Source organism: Gambusia affinis, linkage group LG15 (assembly GCF_019740435.1).
Source record: "Gambusia affinis linkage group LG15, SWU_Gaff_1.0, whole genome shotgun sequence".
Taxonomy (NCBI): Eukaryota; Metazoa; Chordata; class Actinopteri; order Cyprinodontiformes; family Poeciliidae; genus Gambusia; species Gambusia affinis.
In genome coordinates, this window is record NC_057882.1 from 15644296 (window position 1) to 15670763 (window position 26468).

The window sequence follows — 26468 nt, forward strand, 5'->3', positions numbered from 1 at the left end:
GAAGGTGCAAATGGTCAGAGGGTGCCTTATATTGGATATGTGGAACTCTGTTTGACATTTCCCTCTGAGTTCACAGGAGAAGAGATGGACATAAACACCTTGGCCTTGGTTGTTCCAGACCTGCGATCATCCCAACCCCCTGTTCTGATTGGCACCAACACTTTGGATGTTGTGTATAACCAGTGCTGTCAGTCACAGTCTGAGTTCCATCCTGTGCCTTTTGGATATAGAGCAGTGCATAAAATTTTGGAGATAAGGCACAAACTAACAACTGATGACTATCATGGCATTCTAAAAATGCAGTCATCTATCCCCCAGGTTGTTCCTGCTCAGAGAACTGCTGTGTTGGATGCTCTTCTTATATGCCCATTACTGCAAGGTGAAAAAGAAGTAATTATTCAGCATCCAACCTCCTTTTCTCTACCTGGTGGTTTAATGGTAAAGTCTAGCCTTTTTGATCTACCTCCTGTACAGCCTGCTTCTCTGCCAGTGGTGATCACTAATGAATCTGACCATGACATTGTGATTCCAGCTAGAGCCGCCATCGCTGAAGTCAGTACAATCCAAACCATACTTTATAAAGAACAGAGTGTGCATCAACCTTCCCATAGTTCAGAGCTAAATCCAACTAAGTTGAACTACAATTTTGGAGACTCTCCGCTCTCAACTGAATGGAAGCAACGTATAACAATCATGCTCGACAGTATGTCAGATGTTTTTTCAAAGCATGATCTTGATTTTGGTCGTACAGATAAGGTCAAGCATGAGATCAAGCTGTCGGATCCCACTGCTTTTAAACAGCGACCAAGACCCATTCACCCCCTAGATGTGGATGCTGTACGTAAACACATTCAAGAACTGTTGCAGTCTGGTGTTATACGTGAATCCAACTCACCTTTTGCTTCCCCCATAGTTGTAGTGCGGAAGAAAAATGGTGCTGGCTCTGTATTGATTACAGGAAGTTGAATGCACAGACCATCAGGGATGCATATGCTTTGCCAAAGCTGGAGGACACATTTTCAGCACTGTCTGGCTCAACATGGTTCTCCACTTTGGATTTAAAATCTGGTTACTACCAAATTGAGATGAATGAATCAGACAAAAATAAAACTGCATTTGTCTGTCCACTTGGATTTTATGAATTTAACCGCATGCCTCAAGGTGTAACCAATGCTCCTAGCACCTTTCAACGCCTCATGGAGCGGTGCATGGGAGACATGAATTTAAAAGACGTGCTTGTTTTCATTGATTTAATAGTGTTTGCACCAACTCTAGAGGAGCACGAATTCGGTTGAAGAAAGTTCTTCAACGCTTGAGAGAATTTGGATTGAAGCTGTCAGTTGAAAAGTGTGTTTTCTTTCAGACATCTGTTCGCTACCTTGGACATGTAGTTTCAAGGACGGAGTGGAGACGGATCCAGACAAGATTTCCACATTAACATCTTGGCCAGTTCCTCAGAATTTAAAAGAGCTCAGATCATTCCTTGGTTTCGCAGGGTATTATCGCCGGTTTGTGGAAGGGTTCTCATCAGTGGTCAAACCTCTCAACGAGTTAACAGCTGGATATCCACCCTGTCGGAAAAATTCAAAACAGATGAAGTCGCAACATTACCTTGACCCCAAAGAACCATTTGCTTCTCGTTGGACAACTGCTTGCCAGCAGGCCTTTGAAGAAGTAATCCAGAAGCTTAGTACAGCACCAGTTCTTGCATTTGCAGACCCAGGTAAACCCTACATATTACACACAGATGCTAGCTCTACTGGCCTTGGTGCAGTCTTGTACCAAGAACATGATGGGCGGAACAGGGTGATTGCATATGCTAGCAGAGGTCTGTCCCGCAGTGAAAGTCGATATCCTGCCCATAAACTTGAGTTTTTAGCCCTCAAATGGGCAGTGACGGAAAAATTCTATGACTACCTGTATGGATCTGATTTCACTGTGGTTACCGATAGCAACCCATTGACATATCTGCTAACTTCTGCTAAATTGGATGCTACAAGCTATAGATGGCTTTCTGCTCTTTCAACTTTTACTTTTAAGATCATTTATCGGGCTGGCAGGTTAAATGCAGATGCTGATGGTCTGTCTCGACCTCATGCTGAACAGGTGGCTGATCCTTTATCCGTTAAGGAGAAAGAAAGAATATTGAAGTTTACTGAACAACATCTGGAACATCCATCCTGTATTTCCATTGACCAGCACTCAGTCCAAGCAATATGTGACAGACAACTGGTGTACAGCTCACCCAACCTGGACCAGGTTGTTGCTCTTGTGCAAACCCTCTCCATTAACACTGACAGTTTACCAGACAGTTTTGTTAATGATGTACAGTTCTCTTCACTTGTTGTGCCATCTTTCTCTGAAGGTGAAATTGCTGATAAACAAAGAGCCGATCCAGTCATTCAGCACATCATCGCTCAGTTGGAACGAGGGGAAAACCCACCGCCATTTCTGAGGGAACAGCTCCCCGATCTGCCACTACTTCTGCGAGAGCTTACACGCTTGGAGCTCCATAATAATGTTCTCGTCAGGAGAAGGAATATTGGAGGTGAGCTTACTTACCAACTTGTACTTCCAGAGGAATGGCGGGCTGAGGTCCTCAACCAGCTGCATGACCAGATGGGCCATTTGGGCACAGAAAGAACTCTGGACCTCATCAGATCACGGTTCTTCTGGCCACGAATGGCAAGTGATGTCTGTAGCAAACTCAAGAACTGTGAAAGATGCATTCGAAGAAAAGCACAACCTGAGAAAGCTGCACCACTTGTTAATATTAAAACTTCAAGACCACTCGAACTTGTCTGCATGGACTTTCTTTCAATAGAACCAGACCGGAGCAACACAAAAAATATTCTAGTGATAACCGATCATTTCACAAAATATGCTGTTGCAGTGCCAACCCCAAACCAAAGAGCTAAAACTGTAGCAAAAGTGTTATGGGAGAATTTTCTTGTCCATTATGGAATGCCAGAGCGTCTCCATAGTGACCAAGGGACTGATTTTGAATCACACACAATCAAAGAGCTCTGTCAGATCACAGGAATCAAAAAGATTAGGACCACACCTTATCATCCCCGTGGAAATCCTGTGGAGCGATTCAACCGAACCCTTTTAAACATGTTGGGTACTCTGCAAGAAGAAGATAAAATTCACTGGAAAGATTTTGTGAAGCCATTGGTACACGCTTACAACTGTACCCGAAATGATGTCACTGGATACTCCCCATATGAACTGATGTTTGGTCGGCAACCCCGCCTTCCTGTTGACTTAGCTTTTGGACTGCCTGTGTCTGAAAAACCATCTACATCTCATTCACAGTATGTTGAAAAGCTCAAGTCACACCTCAAAGAAAGTTATAAAATTGCAACTGAAAACTCTGAGAAAGTCATGTGGAAGAACAAACTCAGATTTGACAAGCAAGTCACAGCTGCAGAACTCTCAGTTGGAGATAGAGTTCTGGTTAGAAACGTCAAACTACGAGGCAAGCACAAGCTCGCAGACCGGTGGGAATCAGACGTGTATATTATTCAGAAGAAAGCCGGCACTCTTCCAGTATACACCGTTAAACCAGAAGGCAAAGATCGTCCCATCAGGACTCTCCACCGTGATCTGCTGTTGCCTTGTGGCTACCTGTCCCCAGCCTCTAAACCAGAACAGAGGAAGAAAACAGCGATTGCACCCGTGACTTCAGAAAATGTAGATCTTTTAGACCCTGAAAATGAAGAACTGTTCTTACCTGATTTATCTGATTACTCCAGCTCCTATGTCACCAGAGTTACAACTGAGGTTGACTTACCTGCTCCTGCATCTACCATCGCTCCTATACCTGTGGATTCGCCTGGCCAGCATCCCCAGAGCTCTTTAGAAGAGAAGGTTGGTGAGGAAAAGGAAGTGGAGTCTGGACCTGAACCTATTGCTGAACTCGACCTGGAACGAACGGCTGAAGATGAAACAGATTCTGCTGACTCAGAGCCTCTTGGGGACAACTCCTCCTCTCAATCAGGACCTGTCTCTCCTCACCCAGAATCTGCATCCTATCCAGGACAATCCAGCATGTTAAGTGATTCTTCTGCTGTAAAACTCTCCAGCCCAGATCCTGAACCATCTGTCAGACGCTCTACCAGAACACGTCACCCACCAACTCGTCTGCAGTATTCAACACTTGGGCATCCACTTCTGCAGAGCATCCAAACCCTGTTTCAAGGACTCAGTACAGTCTTTACATCTGCTCTGGAACTGGATGAGACCTCTGTGACCTCTACATCATGTGACAGTGTGGTGTGTCACCAGCCGGTTGCATGTACGAGGCCGCACATGAGTTTAGGGGGGGAACCTGTAACCTGCAATTAGTAATGGACTTTTATTTTTGCGGGCCCACTTCCTGTTTGCCCCAAACTCCGCTAGCTTATTTAAAGCCACGCCTCCAGCGCGCAGTTTAAAGATCCTCACCTGTTTCCACTGTGGTTGTGGCTTGTTGTTGGCGTCTTCTTCACGGAGTCATCAAAATCTTTAAGCCCACTGATTTGATTGCCTGGTGAGTTTATTATCTGAAAGCAGTGTTGCTTTTACATGTGAAACTTTGGTTTGATTGCTCATTGGAGCGTTGTTTTATTAGAATTATTGGATGATTATAGGTAGATTACCTGGATGTCGCCGGGGTTCTGGCGCAGCTGATTGTGGCTGGGAGTGCCCACTCTCTTGATAAGGTAATCTGTTGCTGAATTTTGTGTATGTTCTGACACGTTTATATTGATGCTGAGGCAATGAAGTTTAAAATAAAATTTATCAGAACAGAATGTAGCTACACTTAAATATGATATTGCGCAATAAACTTAGGTATTTACTTATGTTTTTTCTTTCCCTCACTCTGCTTGAGTATTTGAGAAGTAATTTATTATTTTCCTTGATTGATATTTTGGAAGTGCACTTTGACTTTGATTTTGACTTTGACTTTAACTTTGAATTGATTAACTTGAATTATGATTGATATTTTTTGTTTTACTTTATTTAAATTATGGTTAATTTAACCTAATTATTGAAATGTTTGTCTAATTATTAGAAATCTAACTGTTACACAACGTACACTTTTCATATTTTTATTGGTATGTTAAAAACTATGTGTAATATGTGAGTTTATCCATCAAAATCCTAATTGACGGTTTTGTTTATAATGTGTCAATAGAATAGAAACCTTAACTTATCGCTTCTTCTTCAAAAGATGCAGCTTCTCCACCAAACTGCAGCATATAAGATGGTTGATGCTTCCACAGAGTCCGTAAAATGTACAGGGTGAGAGTACTACTGCAAGACACCGTCTAGTGCCTTGCCAAACAGTATGACAGAAATGGCTGTTTCACAGTTATATCTTTAATTTTACATCTTTAATAGGTGAAAATACAGCGCTGATGTTGCACTGTTTGTGTCTCACCTGTCACTTTCTGTGTGCAAAGTCAGAATAGGAATTGTAAGAAACAGTGATGGGATAAGAAAATTGTTTTTTCAGGTAAGAATGTTAGATATTTTCATAGACTTAAATTTAGAGGGAGCTGCGATGTTTTCTTACGGCCACAAGTGGGAAGCCTAAAGTCGGTAATGAGACAACAATAAGTCTGAGAATGAGTCTTTTCTTAATTAAGCAGATTTTAAACTGTTTGCAGGAATTTAAAGGTGGTTTTAATAGAGGTCCATCTGTTATAGGTTATAGAAATTGGGATGAAAATGGCTGTATTCAATTTTGAAAATAAAGGGACATCAGAAAGAACTGATTTTCTATCATAATAAGAGGAAATGAAAGCAAAAGTCAGATTTACACACAACCATTTGAAAAAAATAAAATAAAATAAAATCTGATAGTACTTCTGCAAAGCCTTGATTAGCATTTAAACAACTTTGTTATAGTTACACCTACAAATGAAGAAACCAGGCTGTCGACCAGTTAATGCAGGTGCATTGAAACTTGAGATTAAGATCTTCACTCTGAAGGCCAGAAGACTGACCATGTTGGACTGGTTCCCATGGATCCCGGCCCAGAAAACACATCATTTGTGATGAGTTATGGGGTTCTGACTCTAGATGGAGCCAAAACCCTGACGGAGGCTAATTTGTCAGCTTTCAACACCAGTGGAAGTTTAACTGCTGTTCGCCATTACATTATTTACTCAATACTGACGGCAGAGAGAATCATTACGACACATCAGATGTTCAATTTGAGTTTGCTTGCTGGACAACTCAAATAGCTCCAGGGGAAATACAACTATGAATGTAAATGGCACAACAAACATTACATCTGGAAACTTGTTGAAGAGACTGCAGGCTAAACCTTAATCACTGAGAATACAGAGACTAAATAATAATACCAGAGTGGAAGCTACTAAATCCTCAACATGCATAATTCCCCAACGATCATAAAGTTTTATTCTGCTATCAATGATTTCCCTGTCATTACACACACACACACTGCAATCTGGATACGCATTTTAAAAATGAGTCTCTTGAGAGTTTGAGACCCCAGATGCACACAAAAATAATCAATAGAGTAATAACCTTACAGTCTCGAAACACACTGGTTCATCATGTTCAATATGCTCTATTAACCTCAGGAAAAAATAATGAATTTTTAGGAGAATTTTATCTATTTTGTTGCACAATAAATAAAACAATAAGCCATATCAGCTGAAGATCTAATGTCTAATACACAGATAAGTAAAAAAAAAAAAAAAAAGAAGTAGGGATTAATGGTCTTGATTTTGAAATAAAATTATGTCATAAAATAAGAAATCCTGGTACAAAATGAAACTTTCTGTTCTGTGACAAGATGGATTGTTATCTTGAAAAATGACTTCATCATCAGCTAATCTTCTTTGTGTTGAAATGGGAAAAGTGTTCCGGGTTCAAATGTCAGCTTGTGCTCTTTCAGTGAGATGTCACGGCTGCCATCTTCTCCTGCTGCCGCCTCTGATCATATCTGACCTGTGATTGTCTTCTTCGCTCTGGTTTTCACTGGTTCAGTAGAAATGTAACCTGACTAAGTTTGAGTGCTGCAACCTGGATTTATTATTCTATACTATCAAGTTTTTACCTTTTAGTTAATTAAATGTAAATCTAATTCCCTACCGTAAATTTCTTAGAGCTGTGTCACAAACCTCAACTACTGTTTTTCTCATTGCTTTTGCATTTTTGTTGTTACATATTGCCAAGGCATTTCACATATTAAACTGAGTTTACCTGTCAACTGGCACCAACTCGTCCTGAATCACTTTCTCAGTTTTTATTTATCAGTTACTCTCTCACGTCTCTGTTGTTTGGACCAGGTTTCCTATCAATGAGTGAGCTTAAACACATGCAGAACATCAAATATGTATCTTTTAACTTCAGTTTTTTTTTATAAGCGACTGTTTCATGCTTCCATACTGTCACAAAACAGCATAAATGCTTCATTAGCAATAGTTATAGTTTTCAGCTGCTAGAAAGTGATTTGTTTTTTAAAATTGTGCTTCATATATTAAATGTATTTCCAAAATACTCATGACTCGCCCCTCTCTCAGCTAACTAAACACTGTTTTCTGTACAAATGAATCTTTTTTCAGTTTTGAATTTATATAGAGCTGCTGAAGGCTTCTGCTGATGTAATTTAGCTATTTTTTGTAAGAACTCAGATATCATGGAATGATTATTATTTACTCTGAATATAAATTTTAAAAAGTCACATAGCAGCAGCATGCCAAGTAACTGAAAGAATTTTTTTTTTTAATGACTTGAAACAAATTTTAATAGCTCGTTTGCTAGGCAGGATTGGTGAACAAGACACAACTTAAGGTAAAGGTAAATTATACCAAACTTAACAAAAAGGTGAAAAGAAGGATTGTAGCTAGCTGGAAATATTTGTGTACATGTGAAGGACCGGCTCAAATAACCTCGTTTCTGAATGTTAGCTAAACAAGCTAGCCTAGCAGTCAGTTAGCCATAATGCCATGCTAAATACATGGACATAAAGGTTGCCAGGTACAACTAATCTAAAATAATATACCTGCTGTTAGCTTGTCAGTTCATGAAAAGTAAACAAGCCTTCAGTTTTCATTTCTGAAATCACATAACAGTGATGGTGGTTCGGATAGAACTTGGCTAGCTTCAGCGGTAGCTAAAAAGATATTTACTTAATATAGGGTGACCAGACGTCCTCTTTTTCCCGGACATGTCCTACTTTGAGACCTAAAAAATGTCCGGGGGGAATTTAAAAATCGTCCGGGATTTTGGTCAACTGCCTCAAAATACATTACATAGCTTACAGTGCATTGTGATTACATTGCCACTCCGTCCCACTACTCCATTCCAGGTTTCTTTGTATGGCAAAGAAATCGGTAGCATATGTGTGTCCGCCGGTAAAACCTTAAGGTTTTAAACCTTAAACCTTAAAACCTTAATATGTAATTGTTACAATTAATAGAAACTAATTTAAGTGGCTAGCTAGGTAAGTGTGGATGCTCTGCCACAAAAGCTTCCAACACACTGCAAAGAGATCAGCCAAGATATCAGGAAGAGAATCTGATTCATCTTTGGGAACAATTTACTGATGATACTTGAAAGTGCTGCTTTAATCTGTTCAGACAATGAAATACAAGTTTAGACGTGATAACAATGTCTGACCGTCATGCGGCTCAGGATGAAGGTGTCCGTGTGTTTAGCCTTAAGTCAAAACTTGTTGCAACAACTTCTCATTACATTTTCAGCAACTATCACATCGGGAAATAGTTTTGCCCATAGTTCCCTGCCAAGTCTATAGCAGGTGTGAACAGACATTTTTAATCCTTATCACAGATACTACGTTGTTTTAGTTTTGGGATGACATTTAACATACTTTGACTGAAACCTTTCGATTCGCTGTATGTTTAGAGTTCACCCCAGTGTGACGTCTGTCATATCAAGCAACAGGTTTTCTTCCCACATTGTTCTCTTCTGTTTACCTCCATCCATCTTCCATCCATCCTGCTAATGAAAGGCTACCAACATCTTTCACCATAGTAACAATGTGCTACACACTGTGTTTCAGATTTTAACAAAAATGTCAGGTTTGTCTCATCTGACCAGAGAACTTTCTTCAAATATTTCCAGCTACAATGATCAGAAACACAACAACTATAACCACCACGTTACATGGTTCTGATCCAGAAAATGAAACTGAACCATGGGATATTGTGAACATTTCTCTTCCCATATCTTTGACGTTTTTGAAAGGAGATGTCCACGCTCAGATCTAGAGAACGAAATTATTTGATGCTTTTCAATTTTTTAAAAAAGTATGCGGCACGTCTTTGCATTACGGCACCAACGGTTTTTGAAATCAGTTCATTGTGAGGCTGAGAATGACTGAGGCAAAGTAAAATACAGCAATTTACTGCATACTAATGGTGCGGAGGCAGGAAATGACAGGTAACAGAAAGCAACACCCTCTCAGAGCCAGACTTACATTTCCCAAAATGATGGCTGATTGAAAGCTCTGGTGAGGAGGGAGAGGGAGGCAGACATCTCCAGCTTGCCCTGCCCCCTCATCAGTCTCTGGGGATCGGGGGATTATAGAAATATAAAAATGCAAGAGAGAGGGACACTGACAGAAAAGAGGAGAGAGGGAGGAGAGAGAAAGCAGGAGAGCGGGAGGGAGATGGAGCGACGCTATTGGTTGACTTTTATAACACCGACTGTGGTTGAAATTTTTCTCTTACAGTCTAAGAAATAGTGGAAAGAGGCAGCCAGAGACGGCAGACTGAGGAAATACGCATCTCTGGAAAAGGGGGGTCTGCAACAGAGGGGCTTCGGGTAGACAGGCGGCACAAGCAGGGGGATGAGAGGCTGGTATCCATGAGTCATGACTTCTGAGAGCTGCGGAGATGTCTTGCTTATCAACAGGAGTGTTTTCAAAACCAGCACAACTGCGTACTGTGAACATATAGATTCCCTACAGGGTTCTGGTTAAATCTTTTCCCCTACACTCTTTTTTTTTTTTCCTCCCCCCTTTTTTTTTTTAAATTGTTTTTGGCCAGAAGTGAAACATTTTCCTGGAGAAGAACCTGAGTGTGAAGGCTCTCTCTCTCTTTTGAGGTTGGAGAACTCTGAGGAATGCATCTGAGACGCAGATACAGGGCAGACAACACTGACATGGTGCCGACCCAAACTGACAGAAACAAGGGCAGAGTGGACTGTTCAGAGGCAGGCACGGCTGCTCCCGCAGACAGGTACTCCCTACTCGATGTTAAGGTCAGTTAAGGTATCCAATCCTTGCTTTTGGTCGTGCATTTGTTGAACCTTTCAAAATTTTCGTGTCGATTCCAAACTTGCGCGTGCCGTTTGAGTCCTCTTTTGGTAAATTACTGGAGCAACAAGTATTTGTCACAATAAGCCTGCAAAGCAATACCTTCAACTTTAGAAGGGAGTTATAAATGCTCGACAGCATACTGATAGAAATAAGCTGGAGGTTTATACAACCATTAAATATGACCTGGAATAACATGCCAATAAGGGTTTTTAAGTCTGAACTGTAAGCCATAATAAACTTGACTATCATAAGCCATACCCCCCCCTGGACAGTGATCCTGTTTTTTCTTATTTGTTTTTTTTTTTTTTTACTGCTCTTAATATCGACAACAATCCTGTGCTTCTGCTGTCGGTGTGTCCATCCAACACTTTTACCTTCAGAGACATATGTGTAGGTTTTGTCTCAGGAGAAACTCCTCGGCGGAGGAGCAGATAGACTATTTGCCTGTCAGAAATTGAGAAAAAAATAAATAAAAAAGAGGAGCACCGGGCGTGTGTGTGTGTGTGTGTGTGCGTGTGTGTGAGTCGGGGGCAACAACAGTGAAACTGTGGCCGAGTTCAGATTTCCTCAGAGCTCCCCGAACCCCGGCGAGACGTCTTGCCGTCAGCCGCACAAAAGGGGAGACAAACACTGCAAGCAGCTTGAGCTCACTATTGATCGTCACTTTCAGCGATTGCTCTGTTCGCACCTGAAGTGGAAACAGACAATAAGCAACCACTCAGGAGGGAGGGATACCGGTAGCCTGAAAACGATACAGAAAGAAAGCAGGCGGGAAGTTTTTGCTTTTGTTTTTTTTTCTCCTTGCCTGCCTCCCTCCCTCCGGTCATCAAGCTGGCTGGGGAAGCCATGGCGTTCACCTTCGCGGCCTTCTGCTACATGCAAACCCTGGTTCTGTGCGCCGGGCTCATCTTCTTTGTCATATGGCAGGTGAGTGTCGCCGTGCACACATGGAAACTACTGCACACACACACACACACACACACACAGCGAAACAGGCACATGTTGGGGCCTGTGGACGTCCACTCTTATATCATCCCACACAGACAGACAAACACGTCCACCTACACGCAGTTGTACAACACTTCTTGGGTTTTTTTTTCTTCTCTTTTCTTCTGCACAAGCACACTCATTGGCTCAGGCTATTTAGGGTAAAAGTAAAACAGTAAATGTGCCTTAAAAGTCCTAAAATGTAATCGTTTGATTGGAACCAGTGGCGTCTCTAAACGTCAGGCTGCAGCCCTTCACTACGACCAGAGGCTCACTGATTATGACAACCAATGAGCAACTTAATTCAACTTTCTCTCACTCTATGCCTCTTCTTGACTAACCAGTGTAATTTCACAGATTTTTTTTTTAACACCTATAAAAATATAAAAATAGGTTAAAGAAAAAATCTAAATCAATTTACAGCCAAGGTATAAAATAATTAATGAAATCGTGCATCATTGGTTGTACTTTACCTGAAATTTTGATTATTACTTTGACTGTGCCGTTTTTTGTGAATACTTTAACATAGTAAATATAGTAAAAATGTGTTTTTGCGTTTAGATTGACAGAGTTTCTAACTGTGCACTGTTATGAGTAACATGAACTTTAGTGATCTTTGATGATATTATATCTTATGGCTAAAGATTATATGACATTAGAATAGTTTATATTGAGCATATAATCGCATAAATTGGAATTACAAAGACAGAAACACGACAATTTTGAGAAAACACGTTTTACGATAAAAAGTTTTTGTGCCAGGATGAGGTGGTTTTTCAGCCGTATCGAAATCGAATACTTATTCACGTGTGATTTTTAGTTACATTTCTTATTTAATGGAAACACCACCATTGCAAAATTGTGTATTTTCCACATTAGCAACATTACAGGTAGATCCGTAGAGCTAATTTCTAAGTCAAATGCATTTTTTTATGGATGTGTCAATTTCTTTTTAGCACAAATGTTGTCAGTTGGATAAAAGGAATAAATATGCAAGGTAACATAATGTTGCACACAGTAGCAGTTTTTGAAATTAGCAATATGGGCAGCGAGAGACTATTCAATAGAAATGCTAACATATGAAAGTTTCCAATATTGATACTGCTGTTATGTCTGATAATTGACACTTATCAATATCAAATATATAATATATATATATATATATATATATATATATATATATATATATATATATATATGTATATATAGCTCCTTACACTTTCAACACTGTGTAACCTGTGCTGTGTTCCGCTTCTACGTTTTTCAAATAAGATTTAATCAAATTTCCATTGTGCCTGCTTCGGAAAGTGAAAATTTGAAATAATGTGTCATGGTTGGTTGAAAAAGCGAGAGTGGGGGGGTAGGAGGTGCTGAATGTCGTTCTCCCAGGGCACCAAACAAGCTAGCACTGTCCCTGGATGCATGGTTTCTAATTGTGCAATCATCCAGCCATTGCAGAGCTCCAGACAACAAACACTTTCTCAAACAAAGTGCTCAGGCTGCTTGAAAGCCACACCGATCATGACTCTGACCCGCCAGATTGGGCTTCATCTAACTCCCTGTTTTGGGTGGAATTTGTTCAGACACCTCAGGAGACCTGAGCTCTTTGTTTGGCGGTTACACGCTCTGCAAACATCTCGGCTTCGATGTCTCACCTATTTTTACATTTGCTGCATGGAGGCAGGCAGGCACAATGCGAAATATGAAACGCCTCATTAGGACTATAGGACTTAAAATGACTAACGTACCAGTTGACACAGTGGGTGAGACTGAGCGTCTCACCCACTGTGTCTGCATGTGAGGCATGCGTCTGGCTCTGTGATGATTTAAACACGCCCGTCAAACCAGGAATATGTTCCGACTCCCTTCCTCGTGTGTCTGCCTCCACCCACGGGTGCAGCACCCAAAACTATGTATGGCTCACACAACCAAACCAATCAGCTCCCCCCTTCTCTTTCAAGAGTAACCATGGTGCCTGGTGAGGGGACTCACCATGTCTCCATGGAAACTGCATCTGTTTACAAGGGAGCGAAGTGCGAAAGCTGAGGGGGTGCCATATGGACTCAGATAGGGGAAAATACCGGGACGTTTTCTATTATGCACACAAGTGGTTCCTCGATGCAGACGTTCAGTCTTCTCTTGCATTTCAAGGAGCAGGTGAGTCGTTTCCAAAGCTCACCTGCCAATCAGCGTATCGAGTTGTTGTTTTTTTCTACTGATAATTACTTTTGAGTCCTAATCTGATGCGACAGACTGGCGACCTGTCCAGAGTGAACCCCGCCTCTCGCCCAGAACGTAGCTGGAGATAGGAACCAGCAACCCTCCCGACCTCATATAGGGACAAGGGTGAACAGAAAATGGATGGATGGATGGAGTCCTAATCTGATTTTGACTTGCATTAAATAAACAGAAAAATGTATCCAAATGGAAAATTCTTCCTTTTTCCCCCTCAAAAACTTTGCAAGATACATGGATGCTTCCAACGGTTGATGAATAATTAATAGGGTAGCGTTTTTCTGGACGCTGCTGCTTGCAAGACAAGCCAGATCAATGCTTCCAATAATTGCATATGTGTGCATCCATCCCTAAATCACCATGTGTCCCTCTCACAATGCGAACAATGCGGCCGCAGCTGGGCGGTATATACGGAGAGCCGCTGCTCGTCGGTAGCATCGGCCTGCAGCCAATTGTTACGAGTGTGTCTGAAAAGTCGAAAGAACATTTTCTCACAGCATTCTCCTACTTTTGTTCCCCTTTCTCTTTTCTTCTTTCTTCAGATCATTGCATTTGATGAACTCCGCACAGACTTCAAAAACCCCATTGATCAGAGCAATCCCACCAGAGCGGTAAGAAGAACCCTGTTGTTTCCCTAAATCTAAGACCAAAAAGAAAGAAAAAACATCAAACCTTCATGTGCTTAAAGAGCAATCTCTGCTTTCTGATATTTTTTTCTTCATAATCATTACACACATGTAAACAGAGCAATTAGCCAACATTTAATGGCGGCGAATGGTCTGGGGTTCCCTCTGGGTATTTAATTGAGCTCCGTTTAAAGCGATGCATTAATTTTCTTAGCAATAAATATTTGTACTTTTGATTTTGCCGTTAATCCCGGCTTCCAAGCGATTGCCGCCGTGGTAAAGCAGACGGTGTTTCTTTCAGAAGTCATTTGTATGCAGATTAAAGCAATCAACGCTCTTCAAAGAGGTCGGCTCCTTGGCCTAATCAGTTAAAGAGATCCATTCAAATGAAGCCCCTGTGTAGACAAAGATGAACTGTCAAAGTGAACCGTTTCCACCCTGCCTTGCAAGAACAAAATCTATAATTATTAATAATAATTTTTTTTTTTTGAAAAAAGCCCATTTTTGTCCCAGTTTCTAGCAGAGTTTTCTTCTCATTCCTTGACCTTTTACCAAAAATACAATATATTTTCTTTGGATGTTATGTAATAAAAGATGCACAAATTACTTCAGGGGACGTAGGGGTGGGTGATATGGATTTAAAGTTTTATTGCAATATTTTGTGATATGATAAAGTTATTGTTATTGTTATCGCTATAACAATAACAACTTCAGTAACTGGATTTCTGTGACTTTAGGACACAACAATCACAGCCCCGCAAACACAAATACTGCTCTTGAAAAACATTCCCATTTATAATACGCTTCTTAAGTCACATAAAGAAATGATTTGTGCCCCAAACTATACAGTAACTGCATTTAATCCTATTATTATTGAAGCTCTCAATGAGCAACCAGTGGAAAAAAAATAGTGCAAATAACAATCCCAACAGTACGGACGGGGTTTGGGTTCCTTAAAGGTAATTAATTGGAATTTAACATGATAATCAATCAAAGTGGTTGTCACAATAAATGATAAACGATGCAATAAATGATTGGCATTTGCCTCAATGTACTCTCATACTGAACAAGTAGCAGCCGTTTGGTCCTCAAATCTGACAGAGGTCGAGTAATTACGTAAAGAATCACAAAATGTTTCTACTGGTGAAAAGCTGGTGGAGTAAAAGTTTTGACTCAGCTGTGTCGAATACAAATACTCCACTTTTCAAATCTGCATTTGCAAGGAATCTTTCTTTAATCCTGAAAATTTAGTGCTGCTGGACTATCACATAAAATATAATAGCATACAATAATATAAATATATTTTACTGTCCCACAAGCTAGAGAAAATCTCAGTGTGTGTGAACACATAACACTGTATCAGTAATTCCTCTCTTTCCTTAAGCTAACAGCGCTAACATGAGTCAGAAGAAAGTGCCATCATTCACTTCAATAGAGGAGCAGCTGTGAGCGTCTTTTTCACAGGATAGCTAATGTTCTAGCAGTCATGTGAACCTTCATCTGAAAGTGAGGGAGTGACGAGGAGCGGGAGAGGAAACTGTGAAACCAGGCCGTGGGTGTGTGGAGGCACGCCAGCCACAGGAAGTGGACACAAAAGCTGCACCACCTGTAAAATCCATAACAGTCTCTGAAAAAAGTGGAAGCCATTTTTCAACGCTGAAAGCTCGTTGCGTCAAAGCTGCATGACTGAGTGGTGTTGCCTCCCCCCCACACACACACACTGTAAGATAGCAACTCGAACACGTCAGACATCTCAAAGCTGATGTGCAGCTTCTCCCAAAAAATACAAATCAACTGGACAAACAGAAGAGGAACTGGATGGTGAAATTACACGGCCATAGTTTTGGATTTAAGCCAAGAGAAACCCACGTTCACTCGTCCAGGGTTGTGTACAAAAACGACAGAGTGAGTAAACATTTGAGAGAGGAATTACATAGACAACATGGCAGTGTTGAAACATGCCTCTAGTTTGGATTTGTGTTTGTCGCTAATATTCACAGTTGGGATCTTGTAAGCAGAGTCATTTTTATACCTCAGCTAAAATCCCCTTTTTACGATTAGTAAGCATTCATCTCACACTAGTCTCATCTAGCACAGCGAACATTCCTTATTAAACAACTCATAGTTCTACAACTAAATTACTACTTCCTTTCTTACTTCAAAATAAGAGACTCCAACACAGACACATCGTGGTTGCCCCAGAAATCAGACCTCGAGTGATAAAACTGAACTCGTTTTAGGTATCAAAAAAACTTCTAAATTTGCACATTTTTTGGTGCTACTATTAACAATACAAGCCTCTAGCAAACTTTTCTCTTCCACGTTGTGGATTTAAAAAGTAGCTTAACAAGAAAGAAACGGTTTTATTGGCCAATAAATAGTTTAATCGTTCAACTTTCATGATATTCCTTTGTCGTCCTGGATACAAGAACATCCAGCTTCATTATGTTTTAGAATTATTTTTGTATTTCCAACTGGGAACTCATAAGATCCGACTTTATATTACAGAAAATGCGCTGTTACTTTGAGAAACAGACACGACTTTATCGAAAAAAAAAAATCACGGCTTTTTAATCTCAACCCACGAAATCTTGCTACACCCTCAGCGGTGGACCAGGATGCGTGTCTTTTTAAATATGGCTGCAGAATCATTATTTGTATCAATTTAATTTAAATAAAAGCACGTCAAAGTGTTTCATTATTCAAAACAGCAGATACAAATTACATTTTGTAATCTCTTCATAGTTTTTCGCTCTCTTTTATTTGTTTCGTGTAATTTCTCGACCGCCTCTGATAAACGTCTCCCGTTTGGTTCATTTGGACTCGGTCCCACAGAGCCTGGACGACCCGACACAAATACGGGCACCTCGGGGGAAGCTACAGGCTTTATAGAAGGAGTAGCGCAACGATTTGCAACTCCAACACTAAACCAGATAACATTCGGTACATCGCGTTCACATGTCGAACCGCATCGCTGCGGATGTTGACGGATGTGGGGCACGGAGCTTGAAAGAGACGGAGGGAGTCAGACAGACCGAGCTAACTGTGCTGAAGCTGGAGAGATGATAGCTGGCTGAAGATTCAGGGCAGAATTTACTCTCAGGTCAGCAGGGGATTCTCCATTTATGTCCACATTTTCGAGAAAAAAAAAAAAGAAGAAGAAAATCGACTAAAGAGAGCAGACACCAAGGGGCCTCGACCCGAGACAGAAGGTTTAAAAAAGGAGCTCAGACTCATAAATAAAAGGGAATTAGACTTGCTGATTAACAAATGTTTTTTATTTAATGTAACTTTGCTTCACTGAAAAAATAAAATAAAATAAAATGGATGAACCATCTGCTAATGACTGGACTAATGATATTTTAGCTTCGCTGCTCCATTAAACACATAATTTCCCCCACGCTGGCTTATTAGTGAACAATCCAACGAGTGACATACAGAAAGTGTCTGACGGTTTATCGATGCTGTGAAAGACAGACGCCGTTCATACCGGAGCTCCTAACTGGGCGTCGTGTTATCACTCGCAGGAGGGTTGTTAACTCGCCCAGCCAAAACATGGCAGTCCATTAAATGCAGACGAGTTTATGAGTCTAATCAATCTTAGCTTTTCGGAAACTAAAACTGGTGTTTTAATTAATAATTACCAACATTAATATCATTTCCAGCTCATTTGTTCTAGTCCCCACATTTCTTTATGTGACTGTATTCGTTTTGTAGGAACGTCTTGTAATTTGCGGACTATTGACAGGCGGTGTTCTCTCTTTGTCCACCTTTTTAGAGAGAAAGGATCTTAAACATCGAGCGGATCTGCAACCTGCTTCGCAAAGTGAGTAACAGATGTTTCTCACCTTTTGGATGTGGTGCAGGGGGGCGGATGACTAAGGCAAGAGGGGCTTCAAACAACCATGACCATTTGTCTCTTTCACACACACATATATTTCTGTCCTGCAGACAGGCAGTGATGGAGATGTCATCGAGGTTTTTATCTGTCGACTTTCTTTTTTTTTTCTTATCTGGTTTCAAAGCTTTTAGTGGAAAAAAAAACACCTCAAGAGTCTTTGAAAGCTCCTGTTGCTCTTTATGCTTCTTTGAAAATGCATGAGTTGGATGTGATGTAGAAACAGACTCTAAGTGTAGCATTCGAGTTGTTTTGGGGCTCACACCGTCAACTCTAATGTATATGTTCTAAGCTGTAAAATAAACAAAAATGAAAGAAGTGACACTGTAAGAGCCAATCTGGACCCAACGTCTGTCTGTCCTAACCAGTTGGTGGTACCAGAGTACTCCATCCACGGCCTCTTCTGCCTGATGTTCATGTGTGCCGGAGAGTGGGTCACACTTGGCCTCAATATCCCGCTGCTCTTCTACCATCTGTGGAGGTACGGTCCCACAGCAGCTGTCCGATCGCTGCGTGTTGAGCCGACCAGCCAAAACCCGCTGCTCTTTTCAGGTTCTTACATCGGCCAGCCGACGGATCGGAAGTGATGTACGATCCGGTCAGCGTGATGAACGCCGACATCCTCAACTACTGCCACAAGGAGTCTTGGTGCAAGCTGGGCTTCTACTTGCTCTCTTTCTTCTATTACTTGTACAGGTGAGTAGGGATGTGGTCGTCCCACAGGTTAGTTAATGAGACAAACATTCAGAAAATGTTCAGTTTTTCAAAGACTTCTTTTAGCTTATCTTCCTTGTAGTGATTTTACATGGGATTAATTTTTGTTTTTCTTAGCCAAAACGGTATTTTATTAAGTGTTTATGTTTATTGTTTTTGTATTTTTCTACTTATTTAGAATTCATTTGAAGTAGTCAAATGTACAAATTATCTTCGAAGAGACAGACGATTGTAGGTGTCGGTTTTCAAAATGTTTTTGATAGAAAATAGAGGGTTTTTTCTTCTTTTTTTAAAAATTAAACTCTCCTATTACCTAATTTTTTTGAACGGATGGACTTGTGGCGTGACAGTCACGTTTCTTTGATTTCCAGCAAATTAAAAGTAATTCAACTGAAAGTAAACACAAATCTGTTATTCAAGGAATATCCTTAATTGTATTATTTTAACATGGATATTTGCTTGTGAGAGAAAAACAAAAGACTTAGATTTATGTTTGGATGCTCAAATTGATCATAGTTGTTGTTTAAGTTACCCCACAATTTCTAAATATTTCCAATAAATTCCCACAAAAGGTTTGCAGTATGGAACATTTCTGAGACATTCCCATGCATGTACTTGTGTTTTTCCATCACTTTGTAACACTCGTTACAGATCAGCGATACCTCTTGTTGTAAACACAGACATTTTGTTAACTTTTTCCCATTTTCCCTCCTCAGTATGGTCTACGCCTTGGTGAGCTTCTAACAAGTGCTGTGAAGATCTAACTGGAAGGAGCTGTAAGATATCCAAAACCGATGGAGGCAAATTTTTCTTCTTTTCATATTTTCTGACTCTTTTGGCCTTTTCTGACTGAATGTGAGTGTATAACGGTGTTACTTAGGATCTTGTTTAAGCCTTTCATCCCAGATACCGCTCTCAGAAAGCCTAAAGAAAAGAGAAAAAATAAGCAGCTCTGAAAGACTGCAAAGAAGCAAAAAAAAAAAGAAAAAAAAGAGGATGTCGGATGTTTGAGATGCCTTCGACCCTGATACACAATTCACCGATATTTCTGAAGGGCTGGATTTCCCCACGCTGCTCTTACTGATCCGGTCGCTCAACTCACTGTGAATTTCCAAACACTTAGGGGCCGGAAAAGAAACGAACATGTCTGTAACCTCCGACTTTCAAAGCATACAGGGTTGTTTTGATATTAGTCTTGATATTTAAAGCGCTGGTTACGTCGAGCGATTGCTTTAACCGTGTCTCAGTCGCATTTCGCCGTGACAAACGGCCAAAAGCTCTGCCGGAAGAAACGCAGAATACCGACAAGGTTCGTCAAGCTCTGACAAAAACAAAGTTGGACACGACAAGGTAAATGACATCCAGGTACAAATCAAGCCCAATTTCACATTAGGGAGCCGCTAACAAGAAGCTGTATCTGTGCAAATCTGTAAGCAAACATGCGTTGGCACAGACTGGATTCAGTCGTGCTTATGTCCACATTTTCCAGTTTCACTGGGTTTGCTCATCATAAATTTGACTTTAAGGGTTTTGTCTGTAGCTGTAAAGACATATATTTATTGCTTCATAGGTTTATGCTTTTGAAAAGAGTAATAATGCCAAAAGTTTATAGTAAAATAAACAACCTTGTGCCAAATTTCAGGGTGAATCACGTTTTGTGCATTTAAAGGGATACTTCTGATTTTTTTTTTTTCCCCACGCTAAGATCTGTGAAGTTATATTGTTTCCAAACTCGTTTCTGCAGTAACAAGTTCGTCTAGAAGGGAAAACGTAGACAGAGACGAGAATAACTTCACTTCCCAAAAATCAGAACTTGGCCTTTAACACACCTGGCACCCGTTTTATTTTATTTATTTTTTTTTGATGAAGAAAAGCAAGTTAGAAAAAAAATCTGTTGTACTTTTAGTGTGCAGAGAGACCCTTATTCCTGTTTCCAGTTAAGTTTACTCTCACTCATCTGCATTCGATGCTATAGTCATTTTTAGTGAGCGGTTTTTGAAACTTTTCTCGGATCCGAGGTAGAGTAGAGATCTCATGTATAAAAAGCAATTAAAAACACGCAAAATAGCAATGTCGTACGATCAAAGAGACATTTCAGAGGTGTGTTAGTCAGTGTTTACAAGTGAGGCTCGAGTGTCAGGATGAGATATTAATGACTCGATGGCGACGTCTTAGTTATCGAGGAAGTGTAAAAACGCAGCGAAGTCACCATGATGCCGTTTCAATCGTAGAGCGTTTGGGTGTGAGAAGCGAAGCGGCAAAACGGTTTCCACGGCAATGGCGTGCGATTGGGCCAAATGTTTGAGCTGAGACGTCGTGACCAATGTGTGACAGCAGCCTATGAAAGACGTTTCTCATTTAGTCAGACTTTTGAAACCTAATTGCCGTTTAGATATTTTTAAATGATATGTACAAGTTTCTCACAAACTAAACATCTGATGCCAGTTCGTTGTGGGCTGTCAGGGATTTCACGTCAGCTACACCCTTTGATTTAGCTAGCAAGCACACATGACCAATTTCTGGAAATGTGCAAAACTTTTGTTACCCCGAGTTTTCCATTCTAGCCCGTTTCCTTACCATGACAGAGAGACTGTATCGGATCTTCCTGCATGTCACATGACCTGCACTGTGTGCCAGGGAGCTCATAACAAGCTCAAATACAATGGCAATACGATAAATTCAAAGCAAAAAAAAAAAATTAGGAAAACAACTTTTTCAGTAAGTTTTGTGTTTACACCGTCAGCAGTTGGAAAATTGTGAAAAACTGAATATGCCTGCGCTAATTACCATGAGTCCAAAAGTCATGAAAACAATTTTTCTAGTTTCCTTTCAACCTTACAATTCAGAAAATTTCATGTATATCATCAGTTTTGGGGAAATCGGTTTTTAAATTAAATGAATTGGGTCAAACATTTTCTACAACAGCTTGCTGTCGGTCGTCTTGCTCACACAAATCTTTTCTGTCCTGCCAACAATGTTTCTAGGTCAGGACTTTCTGATGGCCACTAAAACATCGACTTTCTCGTCCTTAAGCGACTTTATAACTAATTTTTCATTTGGAAGACCCATTTGTGCCCAAACATAAACTTCCTCTCTGTAAAGTGCACCAGTCCCTCCTCCAGCAGAAATACAACAAATGTAACAATGTTCACTGGATTATGTTAGAAAAATCCTTTGTTGTCCCACAATGGGGGTGGATTTCTGTACAACAGCAGCAAACAAAAGGAGAAATCAATAGCAATAATTGACTATGGCAAAATATTTCATTTTCATCACCCCACAGGACATTTCTCCAATTTTAAGATCTTTGTCCCTGAGTGCATTTGTATGTCGTAATTTGAACTTTTTTGTTGTTTTTTGGAGCAATGGATTCTTCCTTATGTCAATAAATGAAAATAATCTCATTGTGGATGACAGTCTTACACGTTTCAGGGAACATCTTCACACGTTCTTTAGCTTTCCCAAATCGATTAAAAACATAATAATCTAAATTCCAAAGAACTAAAACGTACAGCCTTCAGCTACTTGAATGTGGCATTGAACTGGAACATGCTTCATCAAACCAGTATCAGGGACAAAGAAATCTTGACTAGGACACCGTTAATTTACTTATTTGTTTTAATTTTTTCCCCAATAAAATGCCATAAAGCTGAACGTCGTTGCAGTAAGACGTAATATTGATTGCAAAAACGAAGCAACTCTTCTTCGAGACGCTTTGTGGAGACACGCCGTCTATTTCCTTAGGAGAAAATCTCAAATAGGTTGTGTGATTTCACTTTCAGTCACTGAAGCAACTTTCATAGGCTGCCAGTGTTTTGGAAGACGAGCAATATGTCGTGCCAAGAGACGTTCGCGGATAATCACAGGACGCCGAGACCTCATCGTTCCGCCAACTGCGTGAATGTGTGGAGTCTGGACAATCACTACTGAAGCACAGGAACTCGCTGACAGAGGAAGAAATAACGCCTGCTGCTGGAACGTTATCACGTAGTCGCTCTAAATAAAGCATTTTAGAAAACTGAATTTAATGAATTCTGTATCGTATCTGTCTTTTATACATTCCTCATTATTATGCTGAAGTCAATTTGGTGAATCACTTCATATCTATTCGGTTACAATATGATGTGCATCTATTTACACGCCATATCCCAATAAAACAGTTATACCAAAAGTCGCTTCCAAGTTTCTTCTTTGGTGCTGAAGGTCAGCTGGGTTTTGCTCCGCCAAAGCCACCGGTTGGTACGCTTGAGGAGAAAATAAAAATAAAATAAATAAAAACTTCTCGAGCCTGCAGAGGGGGGAATTCATGAGGAAACAGAGTGGTAAATTAGACGATGATAGAGGCCAGAACGCCTCGCTGAAGGCTGCCTAAGCTAACAGCTGCATTTAGAAGTGGCTGGAGAGACATTTAGGCGCATCGTGAAGAGTACAAGAATAACTGAGAGCAGGCCCCCACTGAGCTTCCACTTCAGAGGCAGCCGAAAGCAGGTTAGAGCTTCCTGCTAATGTCTCCAGAATACTAACATGAGAACTAGATACATTAGAGTGGCTTTACATAAGCATCACAGAAGAACATCACATAGAGTCGCGGTAAAAAGGTTTTAACTATCAGAAAATAAGAAAGAAAATGTACAAAACACACAAAGTATTATCGTATACCCTTGTGTAATATTTAGAAACCATGAGTAAAAACACCCAAAGACTAACAATGCTAAACTTAGCCAAGAAAACTATCCAAAATATATTTGGATGTTTTACCCATTTTTGATCTTACAAATCAATTATGATAAACATTTTTTTTTTGGACAAATTACAAAAATAACCCATTCAGTGTCAAAGTGAAAACTGATTTCTTCAGGTTACTGCATAAATATTCACTCCCTTCAAAGTGACCAACCTATTTCAAGAGCTAATTGGTGACAACTGATGCTAGTATCCTCACAATAATTTGAATAACACTCAAAGCAAATCACATAAAACGTTGCTGAAAAATATAAATCAAGGGATGGATTCAAAATAATTTCTAAGGCATTGAGCATCACCTGGAGTTCAGTTAAATCCATCACATAAAAAGGAAGGAATTTTATTTACGGCTCACGTGTAAATCTGCGTATTTCAGGCCTAGATACAAGTCCGGTAGAGTTTGTGGTTGGATGTGAAAAGTGCTGCTCACAGTCGATCCCCACGCAGCCTGACAAAGACTGAACAGCTTATCAAGCAAGTGCAGCAAAACTGAACTGTCCAGAGAGGCAGGACTGGTGGGGTGAATATTTATTTCATGTTAAATATTTTCACTCAATCATCATTATTTTTGGAGAAATCAATTTTCACTTTAAATTGATATGTTTTTTTGTTTTTGGCATTTTTTAAAATTTAGAACCTGGTGAATGGGAGAACTATTTTCATTGTCTCTATCTACATGAAACCCTGGAACTAAAAGAGGGGGTACTTTCTTTTTTACAACAGTAGGAGAGGCTAGCAAAAATATTACAGAGGAAGGCAAAAATAAAAGGAGCTGAGCTGAAAGCAGGTTGAGAATTTTGTTCCTGTTTATTTAGAAGCTGATATTAGCAGCAATAGCACTAGGCTGGCATTGGCAGCACTAGGCTGGCATTGGCAGCACTACCTAGCACTAGGCTGGCATTGGCAGCACTAGCTAGCACTAGGCTGGCATTGGCAGCACTAGCTAGCACTAGGCTGGCATTGGCAGCACTAGCTAGCACTAGGCTGGCATTGGCAGCATTAGCTAGCACTAGGCTGGCATTGGCAGCACTACCTAGCACTAGGCTGGCATTGGCAGCACTAGCTAGCACTAGGCTGGCATTGGCAGCATTAGCTAGCACTAGGCTGGCATTGGCAGCACTACCTAGCACTAGGCTGGCATTGGCAGCACTACCTAGCACTAGGCTGGCATTGGCGGCACTGGCTGGCACCAGGGCTGGCATTGGCAGCACTGGCAGCACTAGGCTGGCATTGGCGGCACTGGCTAGCACTAGGCTGGCATTGGCACCACTGGCCAGCACTGGGCTGGCATTGGCACCACTGGCTAGCGCTGGGCTGGCATTGGCAGCACTACCTGGCACTGGGCTGGCATTGGCAGCACTACCTGGCACTGGGCTGGCATTGGCGGCATTAGCTGCACTAGGTTGGCATTGGCGGCATTAGCTGGCACTGGGCTGGCATTGGCGGCACTACCAGCACTGGGTTGGCATTGGCGGCACTAGCTGGCTGGGTTGGCATTGGCAGCACTGGCTGGCACTAGGCTGGCATTGGCACCACTAGCTAGCACTAGGCTGGCATTGGCACCACTAGCTAGCACTAGGCTGGCATTGGCAGCATTAGCTAACACTAGGCTGGCATTGGCAGCATTAGCTATCACTAGGCTGGCATTGGCAGCACTAGCTAGCACTAGGCTGGCATTTGCAGTATTAGCTAGCACTAGGCTGGCATTGGCAGCACTACCTAGCACTAGGCTGGCATTGGCAGCATTAGCTAACACTCCGCTGGCATTGGCAGCATTAGCTAGCACTAGGTTGGCATTGGCAGCATTAGCTAGCACTAGGCTGGCATTGGCAGCAATAGCATTAGGTTGGCACCGACCAATGCAGCTAGTGCTAGCTAGTGCATTGGATAGCACTAGCTAGCACTAGGCTGGCATTGGTAGCATTAGCTAGCCCTATGCTGGCATTGGCAACACTACCTAGCACTAGGCTGGCATTGGCAGCATTAGCTAACACTCTGCTGGCATTGGCAGTATTAGCTAGCACTAGGCTGGCATTGGCGGCATTAGCTGGCGATGGGTTGGCATTGTCAGCACTACCTAGCACTAGGTTGGCATTGGCAGCATTAGCTAGCACTAGGCTGGCATTGGTAGCATTAGCTAGCCCTAGGCTGGCATTGGCAACACTACCTAGCACTAGGCTGGCATTGGCAGCATTAGCTAACACTCCGCTGACATTGGCAGTATTAGCTAGCACTAGGCTGGCATTGGCAGCATTAGCTAGCACTAGGTTGGCATTGTCAGCACTACCTAGCACTAGGTTGGCATTGGCAGCATTAGCTAGCACTAGGCTGGCATTGGTAGCATTAGCTAGCCCTAGGCTGGCATTGGCAACACTAGCTAGCACTAGGCTGGCATTGGCAGCATTAGCTAGCACTAGGCTGGCATTGGCAACACTAGCTAGCACTAGGCTGGCATTGGCAGCATTAGCTAGCACTAGGCTGGCATTGGCAGCATTAGGTTGGCATTGGTAGCATTAGCTAGAACTAGGTTGGCATTGGCAGCACTACCTAGCACTAGGCTGGCATTGGCAGCATTAGCTAGCACTAGGTTGGCATTGGTAGCATTAGCTAGAACTAGGCTGGCATTGGCAACAATAGCTAGCACTAGGCTGGCATTGGCAGCACTAGCTAGCACTAGGCTGGCATTGGCAGCATTAGGTTGGCATTGGTAGCATTAGCTAGAACTAGGCTGGCATTGGCAACACAAGCTAGCACTAGGCTGGCATTGGCAGCACTAGCTAGCACTAGGTTGGCATTGGCAGCATTAGCTAGCACTAGGCTGGCATTGGTAGCATTAGCTAGCCCTAGGCTGGCATTGGCAACACTAGCTAGCACTAGGCTGGCATTGGCAGCATTAGCTAGCACTAGGCTGGCATTGGCAGCACTAGCTAGCACTAGGTTGGCATTGGCAGCATTAGCT

At 41.4% G+C, this 26468-nt stretch overlaps 2 protein-coding genes across 4 annotated transcripts; both read left to right on the plus strand.

Annotated features, from left to right (window-relative positions):
- The first annotated feature begins 1564 nt into the window (after positions 1-1564).
- On the plus strand, positions 1565-4350 carry LOC122844335. Its single transcript, XM_044139656.1, has 2 exons — positions 1565-1723; positions 2366-4350. The coding sequence occupies exons 1-2, from the start codon at positions 1594-1596 to the stop codon at positions 4348-4350; spliced, it is 2115 nt and encodes a 704-aa protein (XP_043995591.1). The 5' UTR covers positions 1565-1593.
- A 3253-nt stretch (positions 4351-7603) lies between these two features.
- cnih2 (cornichon family AMPA receptor auxiliary protein 2) lies at positions 7604-22948 on the plus strand. Of its 3 annotated transcripts, none has more exons than XM_044139706.1 (7): positions 7604-7821; positions 10093-11233; positions 14071-14139; positions 17933-17980; positions 18421-18533; positions 18605-18748; positions 19483-22948. In XM_044139706.1, exons 2-7 carry the CDS (start codon positions 11153-11155, stop codon positions 19508-19510), a joined length of 483 nt encoding a protein of 160 aa, XP_043995641.1. In that variant the 5' UTR covers positions 7604-7821; positions 10093-11152; the 3' UTR covers positions 19511-22948. The 3 variants fall into 3 exon arrangements, with proteins under 3 accessions (XP_043995641.1, XP_043995640.1, XP_043995639.1); XM_044139705.1 differs by having other exon boundaries at positions 7604-7815; XM_044139704.1 differs by lacking the exon at positions 7604-7821 and having other exon boundaries at positions 9626-11233.
- The last annotated feature ends 3520 nt before the right edge of the window (positions 22949-26468 follow it).